We start from the raw sequence: 12180 nt of genomic DNA, 5'->3' as shown, positions 1-12180 counted from the left end.
TTTGCGAGTTAGCATGTGTCTCAAGACCCTGCAGTTGCGCAATATGTTGTAAATAAAAAGAGTATAAATGTGACTATAGTCGTGTTTTGTCATGTCTACAGGGCTCTAATAATGCTTTGTTCATTTTAATCTGAAAAAAATAATTTGTCTACCCACCAACTATATGTGGTTTCTTAAGTTTTCATTATTTGCCCTTTTATTATTATTATTATATTTATTTATTACTGATTGATTTTCTTTATTCTTGATTTGTTTATTTTTTTTCATCTTATTTTGTGCAGAAAAATAAAAATTAAGATATTTGAGAACAGTGGAATGTTTTATCAGAGCTTTTATTGTAGAAAATCGGAACCAAAGCACTGAAAAAGTTTGTATATTTGTCTGTTTTTAATAAATGCGTTTTTTTTGGGGGGGAAAACCTGATGCGGCCCAGCTCCAGTGACCCCCAAGTAAATTGAGTTTGAGACCCCTGCTGTAACCGGCATCCAGGAAAAGGCGTTAAAAGTCCGTTCCGTGGTGACGACACACAAGGAGGAGCAGCGAGAGAAGCAAGAATGAAAAGCTCCTCAAATGGACTCCACCTGTCTCCTCTGCTTGTCTCGTTCTTTTCCTCCGCCTGTGTCCTTGGCACTCTCGCGCTTCCTCCGCATGTGCCACACTGCTCTGTCATCCTCAGAGATGCGTCTGAAGGAGACCATCTGTTGATCCATTTGTCTCCTGCTTTGCTGCTTGTACTACTGTCTCCTCGTGGTAGCCATGATCAGGATCGGTGGGGGCACGCGGCAAGTGCACTGTTGAGGGTGGGGCAGGCCTTCCATTATGATGGATTCACATAAAGAGGATAGATGAAAGGTTGTCAGGATACACTTGTTTGTCAGGCGTAGCTTGAATAGCTGATGAGTCCTGAGCAGATGCTTTCTAAACTGTGTTGATTCACGGTGATCATTGCTGCGATTCACTAGGATATTAAAAAAAAAACATTTTTTTTTTTTTTTTTATATTTTGCTCTTCAAAGTGATTCTCTTTTATCCCACAAGGCTTTAAAAGCAGTCATCATTACATCGAGGCAGAGACCATGAAATAGAAACAAAGCTGAGACCCGCTGAAGGGTATGCAATCCACCACCACATTGACTGTGAAGTCTTTAGCAGGCCTTGGAAAGGGGGGGGGGTGCTTCCTTGTGTTCGTACATCTCCGTGCTGTCACCTCTCATACATGTTCCATGGTTTGATGGACACTGAGTCTGCTATTGGGACTTCTGGGAGAGCTTGCCTTTGATCTTCTCCCTCAGCTCTCGATTACCCATCATTCAGCAAAGCCCAAGCCTGGGAGAGCCGCTGGGACAGGGCGGTGTACTAATATGAGGTCTGAAGGTTCCAAGAGAGAGAGAGAGAGAGTCGCTGTCCAATTCAGACATCACAGAGCAGATGACGCAAGGGGAGAATATGCACGGATTGTACCTGCTAGGAATGCTTGTGAGAAATCCTAATGTTAAAAATGAAGATAAAAAATGTTCTTGTTGTGGCCTCAGTTCGTTTTCCAAGATCCATAAGGTTTTCATCTGGACTGATCAATATATCAGATGATGGGTGTTCACCCGGGGAGACATGCCATTGATTTCCCATAAGCTGCCAGATGACATGCGGTCACACACACTCCTATTTTACCAACAACCTTGTCATCTCATAAGTCATGATTTCACAGTTGCTGTCATCTGCCATGATGCTTAGCAGATAACCTTTCAAGTCGAAGATGCATGCTTAAAGCCTTTTTGCTCCCGTCTTTCTTGAGCTCGACTCAAAAGATGTAAAAACGTATTTTCTGTGTACACAAAAAAAACGTTTTTATCTGTCATGGGAACATTTTCTACAAGCTTAAAAATATTTAAAGAAACAACAGATGAAAATATGAGCTGGAAACCTCATATTACAAATATACAACATAAGGTGGTCAGGAATATTTCAGTATTGAACAAAGCAAAATTTGTTCTCAATCAGAAATCACTCCACACTCTTTATTGCTCTCTGGTTCTACAGTAAACCTCGGATATATCGGATTCAATTGTTCCCACTGGTTTTGTCCGATATAAGCGAAATCCGTTATATGCGTATACCGGAAAATGTCAGTTTTACGCATATATCGGATTTATATCCGGTATAAAAAGGCACTTCCTTGACTATGTTTCCAATGTACCTGGATGCGCAGGCAACGCTGCAAACGCTGCAAATGACGTCTTATAGCGGCCTGTCACGATTCGGCGAATCGGAGCGCCACAATGCGGCCATCCGATATATCCGAGGGAAATTTAATGGAAATGCATTGGAACGGGACTGGAGATTTTGTCCGAAATAGGCGAAATCCGATATATGCAATGAATTTTTATTGGAAATGCATTACAGAAAAATTGGTTCCTTTTTATCTGTCCGTTGTGAGCAAATTTCCGATATATCTGAGTCCGATATATCCGAGGTTTACTGTACCATATCTTACTTATTGTGTGGAAATATGGGCTAATAACTATAAAAGCAATCTTCACTCGCTAAATGTACTGCAAAAAAGGTCAGTAAGGATAATTCATAATGCCGCCTACAGAGAACATACTAACTCCTTATTTCTAAAATCACAAATACTTCAACTTGCTGATATAGTTAATTTCCAAACAGCTAAAATAATGCATAATGCTAAAAATAACCAGTTACCTAAAAATGTCATCCAATACTTCTCTACAAGAGAGGAGAAATATGATCTCAGGGAAGAAGTACATTTGAAACACTTATATGCTAGGACTACGTTAAAAAGCCATAGCATTTCAGTATGTGGAATCAAACTATGGATTGGATTGAGTAAGGAAATCAAACAATGCACAACGATGAGCCAATTCAAGAAACAATACAAGCAGTTGATGTTTGCTAAATACAAGGATGAAGAGTCTTGAACCAGTCATGATGTGCTATATATATCACTATATTGACACTTACTATGGTACCCATTATGTCATTGGATGGTCATATCACAGTCATAGTACTTCGGTACGAGGTACATTATTAAAAAAAAAACAAAAAAAAAACTTAAACTGTATTATGGAAAGCAGGAAGTGAACAAATGTAACAGTTACTGATTGTAAAAGTACAAGATAGAGGGGTAGGATTTAATAAGCTTTTCTTCTACCTACTCGGACATGTGGAACTGTGAACTGATTATGTGATGCGTTCAATTGTAATCTGATGCATGTTCAACTGAAATAAAACCATTACCATACTCTGAATTCTACAATATATGTACTATAAATGTAACTGCATTGCAGCACACAGTTACATCAGTATGTCGACTGGAATATTACTTCTGTTGTCTCCCCCAATAATGTAAAAATTACATCATAATAAAAAATGACTTCCATGATAATGACAAAAACAAAAAAAAAACAAACTGTATTATGGAAAGCAGGAAGTGAACAAATTTAACTTTAGTTGGTTTTTCATTTAGAAGTTATTGGTTTTTGTTCCTAATTTCTCATCAGTTTCTCTTTTCTTTGAGATGATTGGTCGTGGGCACAAGCATGGAGGCGGGCCCATATGAGTGCAGGCCAGAGGTTGATCACCTTGATTGGACTCTCCCAAGTGTCACCTGGAGGAGGAGGGGGGTTAACTGGGTAGTTGTTGGGTAAATGTAGTTATGTGTAATCTCAAGTGCTTAAAATGTATACAGAAAGTGAAACTTAAGTGTGGTACTATTGAAAGGCTTTTGTACGATAAAAGGATGTTGTAAATGTAAATATGGTACCTTTTAGACAAATTGCATCACCCTCTCATTGGGGAATTTTGGTTGGCCCTTCACGGGTAAAAGGGGCTGGGTGAATTATTGGTGAGAAGGCCTGTTGTGTGTGTGCTGGGGGGGTACTGTTGGACTGTCCGGTAAAATAAACTGAAAGAGCTCTCAAGTCCATGGTCTGGTGTGCGTTTCAGAAGCTATGGGGGTAAAATGGCTCTTTTGAAAGTAAAGGTTGCCGACCCCTGTTGTATGTTAAATGTCCTGACTGACACTTAAGCACAACCCGTATCGTGTGCGTTGCATCTTTCATTGAAGCCCCAGACCTGTCTTCTTAAATTGGATGTGTAACATGACATCAATGTTTTCATTTCAAATCTCATCATCTGTTTTAGGCTTCCTAAGTACCGGGGACCAGGCCGCTAAAGGGAACTACGGGTTACTGGATCAAATCCAGGCTTTAAGGTGGATCAGCGAGAACATCGGCTTCTTCGGAGGAGACTCCAATCGCATCACTGTGTTCGGTTCCGGCATCGGAGCGTCCTGCGTCAGCCTTCTAACCCTTTCCCACCACTCTGAAGGTACGGTGCTGTGTAAAAAAAAAAAAATGGGGGCTTGGAGGGGGTGCTGATGCAGCTGTTGAGTACCTTCCTGCCTGCTGGCATGTAGGATGCTTGATATTAGAATCTGGCAAAGGCAGGGAGCGAGTCATTGAGTAATGTACGGTACAGCATGACAAATGTTGTACGGAGCAGGTGTTTGCATTTCAATTATTATGTTGTTCAATTCCGCTGGGAAATTGCAACTCCACATGTGGGTCTTATGACGCTTCGCTGCTTTGTTTTTAGCTTTTGCCTTTTAGACCTGCGGGTATAATGTTTTGGGTTTTTTTTGCAGAGGGATCAAGATTAAAAACATGATGCACTTTGGAAGAGCATTTCAGTGTCCTGCTAAGTGACACACACACACACACATACACACACATACACACACATACAGTTGTTTCTCTATAGTAAATGTTGTTTATCCCCAGGCTTCCTTAATGCTTCCTCATGATGATATACTACTCTCGTCGGCCATGTTTTTAATACTAAATGCAGCATGTGTGCTTAACCCGGACTTGCAATAAACATCCCTCATAGCCATAGTTGCCTAATGCATCATTGAATTAAGAAGCTTCCCGACTGATTATAGGTAAATTCTGGCTTGGGCTTATTGGAATGAGGAAGCGCTGTGGGATCCATCCGGGGAATGTCAACTTGGTGCTGCACCCTGCAGAGACATGCAGAAACCGTATCATTCTTAACCTTGAATTATTACATGTAGTCACATATTTACTCTTTGGCGAGGTAGGGAAGGGGGGGGGGTGCATCCTTCCTGTAATAAAGCTATGTTTAGGTGCTGGTTAATATTTCAAATAAGAAATCTCAACATAGCTTGTAAACTAGCTGCTAACAAGGTAGTCTGGGCATAAGATGCTTTTACTGTTTATCACATGTAAGTACATAATAAATAAATCATTCATGGATTAGATAAAGTGGAGTGTTTTGATGTACCCCACTCATATAGATTTTACGAGTAGAGGTTGTGTCTTTTTTTTTTTTTTTTTTTTTTTTTTTTACTTTTGCAGAGCAAAATATATTTGAATGGGCTCCTTTTATTCCCAACAAACATGTTAAGAATTCATGATGTGTTTGCACACCCCATTTGCATTAATATTAATAACTGCCTCGTTTTCAGCAGATGAATGATTGATGTTTTGGGATTTAATTTTTAGCATTATAGCTGCTTTTATTCCTACTCTATAATGCTATGCTTCATGTAGCATGTTATTATACTGCCAGTGCATCTCATCTGCCTCCTAGTAAATGTGATATTTTCACCAACTGAATGGGAGTATATGCAGCAGTCATGGGGGGGGGGGGGTAAAAAAGGCACCAGTAAAAACTTGAAAGGTCCTTGGGAAGTTGGGAACAGGAAGGCAGGACTTGCATTCAGATTTAACACAGTATTAATCTCTGTAATTATTCAACATTTGGTACTGGAATACAATTCCGAAAGATGAAAAATAGCTCCATCTGCTCAAACAACCTCTGCCTCCTCCATTTCTTATTTCCATTTTTTGTTTTTACCCCCCTTTTATTGTGTCACTGTAGCCAAAATTGCCAGCCAGAATTTTCTTGTTGCCAAGACAACACAGCAAACCGAGATAGAATCAGAAAGCATCTGGAAGTAAAAATCAAATGAATTATAAAATAACATGCTTTTAGGTGGTTTCATGTATTGTGTAATTATGTTTTTTTTGTGTATTTGTGTAATTATTTCCCCAATGTTATGAACATCAATAATTCATAAAATGAATGAAAATGCATTTGCAGCCAGGAAATTCCCATCATTCCCTCATTCCCAGAATTGATTTACTACATTGCTTATTTATCATACTCTATATTATATGATGCATTTAATTGTAATCTGATGCATGTTCAAATGAAATAAAACCATTACCACTCTATTAGTAGAATACAGTGGAATCTCTGGTTAAAAATTTATTCTGGGATGATTCTGGTTTTGCTCCGGTTTCCTCCCACATTCCAAAAACATGCTAGGCAAAATTTGTGCGTACATTTTTGACCATAGGACTGGAGGATTATATGATCGTGATTGATGTTTGTGAGAAATTTCAGGGCGATTATGGGGAGTGGAGTATCTAAAAAAAATTTTTTCGTAAGATTTGCTTAGGTTTCATGTGATGTGCGGAGGTTTCACGTCACATGTGAGAGTGGTTCAACCTGTGGAGCGCAATTTTAGAGAGGTATTATCTTGTATAATTTTAGGATCTTCCAAAAACATGCTAGGTTAATTAGCGACTCTAAATTGTCCATAGGTATGAATGTATGAATGTTACTGAGAAGTGCGCATGAAGGCATCCAAATGAAATCTATACTAACATAACAATATAAATGTCTTCCTGGAAGTAATCGGTAAATCAGGGAGCTAGTTAGCATAATAGCTGATTACGCAATGAAGGGCTTGTTAACTATTTTGAGTGTTGCTAGTGTGGTAATGGTTTAATTTATTTTGTTAAAATTGCACGGTGTACGAGTGGTTAGCACGCAGGCCTCACAGCTAGTAGACCCGAGTTCAATTCCACCATATGTTATTTCTTTGAAGCTAGCTGAACTGAGGTCTTCAGAAGACATATTTTTGACTGCATTGGGGCTGCATGGCGTAAAAGTGGTTGGTGCGCAGGCCTCACAGCTAGGACACCTGAGTTCAATTCCACTTTTCGGCTATTTCTGTGTGGAGTTTGCATGTTCTCCCGTGCATGCATGGGTTTTTTCCGGTTTCCTCCCACATTCCAAAAACATGCTAGGTTAATTAGCGACTCCAAATTGTCCATAGGTATGAATGTGAGTGTGAATGGTTGTTTGTCTATATGTGCCCTGTGATTGGCTGGCGACCATTCTTGCCCGAAGACAGCTGGGATAGGCTCCAGCACCCACGCGACCCTTGTGAGGATAAGCGGTAGAAATGAACTTCCGGGTCATTCGACTATAGAGGTTGCAATGTTTTGAATTAGAATTTGGCCCTGAGGAGAATATGATCTAATATGACACCATGGGATAGTCCTACATATAGAATGTGCACTCAAGTCTTTCTCTTCCTTTTGTGGCTCAGATGCAGGATAATGAGACCCAGGTTCTAGAGGTAAATCAGGGATGACACACTGTTCTGGATCTCCCTGGTGTGTATGCGTGTGTGCATCTAATGACAGTAATCCCACTCGCACTGTACACAGCCTGTCATGATGTCTACTGAGCGTGGATTTTCTACGTGGCGCGCAGTCTTTTTGGTGGCTGGGTGACAACTTACTCGAGATGCTCCATGCACCTCCTGAAGCCTATTTAATAAGCCGGATCCTCCTATATCGTGCTAGCCCTCTGGCCTCTCTTTGATTGCCTGCTCCTCTGGCCTGGCCTTGGTGGCGTCTCCATGTGGGCGTGCCATTGGCTGTAGTCATTGGGTACATCCATCAAAAAACCCACCCACCTATACAACCTTTCTAACCAGCATGAAGACTTGCCTGGACATCCTCTCGTGAGGGCTGATATTTTTTTAGACCCGGGTTCCTGCCCTGCGTCCTCCATCTAATCCTCTCTTCACTGCACCCATCTGTCTCTTTGCCTTCACAGACAGTAAAAGCATGCTAAGGCCCCTTCTTCTCTCGCTGTGTGCTTGTGCTGCCCTTTCCTGCACATTGTGCCGCGTTTCACCATTAATAAGATGGCTTTCCTGTGTGCCGTGTACCAAAACAAAAAGTTGCACATGGGAATCAGGAATAGTCATTAAAAGCGTTGCCTCCTGTGCCAGGAGAGCTTTTTTAACCAGCTTATTAAATGTAGATCAACAGTTGTGTTCCATAGAAGCGGGTCAACAGTATGTGTCCATCATCTTTTTTTAACCAACTACAAAACAACATATAAACGTATATTTGTACGAGTTCGCCATAAATGCATCACATGTACTTCTACTGAGACTGGGGCTAAAATAATTATTTTCTGAGTTAATTAATCTGAAGCTTATTGTTTCAATTAATCAAGTGACCAGTTGCAATGTGAAACAAACATATTTTGGTTTGGGATCGAGTGTCAATAAATCAGAAAAGACATAAGAATGTTTTTCCAAAGTCAAAGCTGATGTGTGTGAATATTTCGTTTTGCCTAAAACACAAAGATAATCTGATTTCATGGATGGCTGAGGAAATTAGAAAATATTCATATCTGAGAGGCAGAAACCAGAGGATATTTACATTTTTAAATGAAAAAACGAATAACTGAATACCAAAATACTTGTCGATTAAATCATGGATTGATTAATTCATTGATTAATTGTTGCAGATGAATTGTTGAGCCAGTGTTTTTTTCTTTTTATTTCAAGATGGAACTGTCATGTCCAAATACGTATGACCGTCCTCTACATATTACTCCTCTCATTTTCTACCGCTTATCCTCACGAGGTCACCAGCCAATCACAGGGCACATATAGACAAACAACCATTCACACTCACATTCATACCTATGGACAATTTGGAGTCGCCAATTAACCTAGCATGTTTTTGGAATGTGGGAGGAAACTGGAGTACCCGGAAAAAACCCACGCATGCACGGAGAGAACATGCAAACTCCACACAGAGATGGCCGAGGGTGGAATTGAACTCCAGTCTTGTAGCTGTGAAGCCTGCGCAGTAACCACTCGTCCACTGTGCAGCCCATTGTTCAACTAATCATGCTCAAATTTTACAAACTCTAACTTTACCTACCAAATGTTGTGATAATCGGCGGTCAAGTGGTTAGCACGCAGACCTCACAGCTAGGAGACCAGGGTTCAATTCCACCCTCGGCCATCTCTGTGTGGAGTTTGCATGTTCTCCCCGTGCATGCGTGGGTTTTCTCCGGGTACTCCGGTTTCCTTCCACATTCCAAAAACATGCTAGGTTAATTAGCGACTCCAAATTGTCCATAGGTATGAATGTGAGTGTGAATGGTTGTTTGTCTATATGTGCCCTGTGATTGACTGGCAACTAGTCCAGGGTGTACCCCGCCTCTCACCCAAAGACAGCTGGGATAGGCTCCAGCACCCCCGCGACCCTCGTGAGGAAAAAGCGGTAGAAAATGAATGAATGAAAAAAAAATTATAAAAAAAAACTTAATCTATATTAGGAAAGCAGGAAGTGAACAAATGTAACAGTTACTGATTGTAAAAGTACCAGATGGAGGGGTAGGATTTAATAAGCTTTGCTTCTTCCTACTCCTTTTGGACATGTGGATGGACATTATGTGATGCATTCAATTGTAATCTGATGCATGTTCAAATGAAATAAAACCATTACCATTGTTTTATTTAAAAATGTGTTGTTTTTTTAAATGACAATATTCAATACTTTGGTACTCCACATTATAGGACAGATAACGTTTGATGAATGCTGTATATCTGCCCACGTGTCCTACATGCTGGAAGGGCTGGCTTTAGAGGTGCTGAAGGTCACTGTCCCCCCCCCCCCCCCTCCTCTCTTCCTGTAAGCAATCAGGATAAAAGCTCTCCCGCTTGTGAGGAAGTGCTCCCGTTTTAATGGAACATCTTGGAAATTAAAGACAGCTACTATGGAGAATCCTTCATGCCAATGTCAGCTTTCATTTTTATTAAGATGTCTGGGTTATTGGGGACCATAAATGTGAGAGTTAAAGGCTTGGCTTTTATTACGGGGGTGCAACACATGCCATGGGATTTTAAATGCAAGACACCACCAATAGCAAACAGTGCAACACCTTAAACTATGCTGCGGGAGAAGCATAGTTGTCAGCAAAGTTCATAATCCGTGTCAACGATAGCCTCGTTGATTAACGAAACAGGATTACACATATTGAAATATTTAATATATAATCATAATATTTTTAAAGGAGGAACCTAATGGCATTTCTATGATAAGTACAGTATCTTCTGATTACTGAATATGTAAGCGCTGTATTATACTTTACAATTTTGTTGATTTGGAAGGAATCACAGAGGTTTTAGTGAGAGTGACTTAAGCGTGATGTAATAGCTGACACACATTTTCATGCCTCTTATGATAAAAAATGAACAAAACAATCCGATATTACCCACCGGCAATTTTGGTGTGTTCGATGCCAAATTATGACAGATGAGAAAAGTCTCTTTGAATAAAATAACCGTGATTCACTTCATTGTGAAAGTATTAATTGTTCATTTGATTCGCGACTCTGAAATATTGATATTATTTGAGCTTATAAGTCTGATTGACCTCCTAAGCTTTTTCCGACAGTTGTCCCGTTAATCCAAATGTGTTGTCACTGTCACTTGTGTAAATTATGAGCATTTGTGTAATAAATAAAAACTGTCAAACCGATAATGCCAAATTTGACGGACTTGCTTCAGAATGTCATTATCATGGAAGTCATTTTTTATTATGATGTAATTTTTACATTATTGGGGGAGACAACAGAAGCATTTTTCCCAAGTAATATTCCAGTCGACATACTGATACTGATACCATATGCTGCAATGCAGTTAAATTTATAGTACATATATTGTAGAATTCAGAGAATGGTAATGGTTTTATTTCATTTGAACATGCATCAGATTACAATTGAATGCATCACATAATCAGTTCACAGTTCCACATGTCCAAAAGGAGTAGGAAGAAGCAAAGCTTATTAAATCCTACCCCTCCATCTGGTACTTTTACAATCAGTAACAATTACATTTGTTCACTTCCTGCTTTCCTAATATAGTTAAAGTTTTTTTTCTGTAAAAAAAATTCATTTAAATGTTATTTTTTTAATTATTTATTATTATTTATTTAATTTTATTTTTGTCACTTACCGAAGTACGAGGTGATATGACCATACAGTGAATCAATCAATATGTGATTAACTATCATTGACTTTGTAGATGTTATTACATTTGTTCACTTCCTGCTTTCCATAATACAGTTTAAGGTTTTTTTTGTTTTTTTTTTAATACTGCACCTCATACCGAAGTACAAGGTGATATGACCATACAATGACATAATGGGTACCATAATAACTGTCAATATAGTGATATATATATATAGCACATCATGACTGGTTGGATTACATTTTTAGGTAATTGGTTATTTTTAGCCTCATGCATTATTTTAGCTGTTTGAAGATGAACTATATCAGCAAGTATTTGTGATTTTAGAAATAATGAGTAAGTATGTTCTCTGTAGGCGCCATTATGAATTATCCTTACTGACCTTTTTTGCAGTACATTTAGCGAGTGAGGATTGCTTTTATAGTTATTAGCCCATATTTCCACACAATAAGTAAGATATGGTAGAACCAGAGAGCAATAAAGAGTGTGGAGTGATTTCTGATTGTATCACAATGCTGTTTATTTCCCTTATTACGACTAATGTCTCTACTTGCAATGCAAGTGAAATTCGACTCAAAGTGCATAATATTTCTCTGTGTAATGGGATTCTAATGAACACCACCTGCATGAGTTCAACGACATGAACAGACGTCCCTGCAAGGCTCCACATGTGAATTAATAGCACACGTCCGGGGGAGTGACAGCCGCATTGTTCCTGGCATGTATTTAAATCACGGACATATACGGGACAGAAATAAGACCGACAACAATGTTATTGGACCTCAAATCAATCTGCCTTTGTAAATCATGCTGATACAGTTGTGGGATTTAAAACCGACGTTCCAGTGAGCTTCCAACCAATGCCACGTTTGGTTTTTACAGTCCCAAACCAGTTTTTCTAGGGTTTTGCAGGCTTTTTGGGGGGGATTCTTGCACCCTGATGCATCTGATTTAAACGAATCAAGCAGCATATGCTTTATTTGCATATTAAACTCAAGT

General features: G+C 39.4%; 1 protein-coding gene across 4 annotated transcripts in view; it reads left to right on the top strand.

Annotated features, from left to right (window-relative positions):
• Positions 1 to 12180, top strand: part of nlgn3a (neuroligin 3a) — a 212898-nt gene that overhangs the window by 133663 nt on the left and 67055 nt on the right. For all 4 annotated transcript variants that reach the window (XM_058063837.2, XM_078788071.1, XM_078788072.1 and 1 more), the window contains one exon: positions 4161 to 4346. In XM_058063837.2, coding sequence (XP_057919820.1) covers positions 4161 to 4346 — 186 coding nt within the window. The remainder of the gene's footprint in view (positions 1 to 4160; positions 4347 to 12180) is intronic.

Source organism: Doryrhamphus excisus, linkage group LG22 (genome assembly GCF_037039965.1).
Source record: "Doryrhamphus excisus strain RoL-2023G ecotype Guam linkage group LG22, RoL_Dexc_Guam_v1.1, whole genome shotgun sequence".
In the NCBI taxonomy this organism is placed as follows: domain Eukaryota; kingdom Metazoa; phylum Chordata; class Actinopteri; order Syngnathiformes; family Syngnathidae; genus Doryrhamphus; species Doryrhamphus excisus.
Note: the sequence above shows the minus strand (reverse complement) of the source record. Positions and strands in the feature narration are given on the sequence as shown.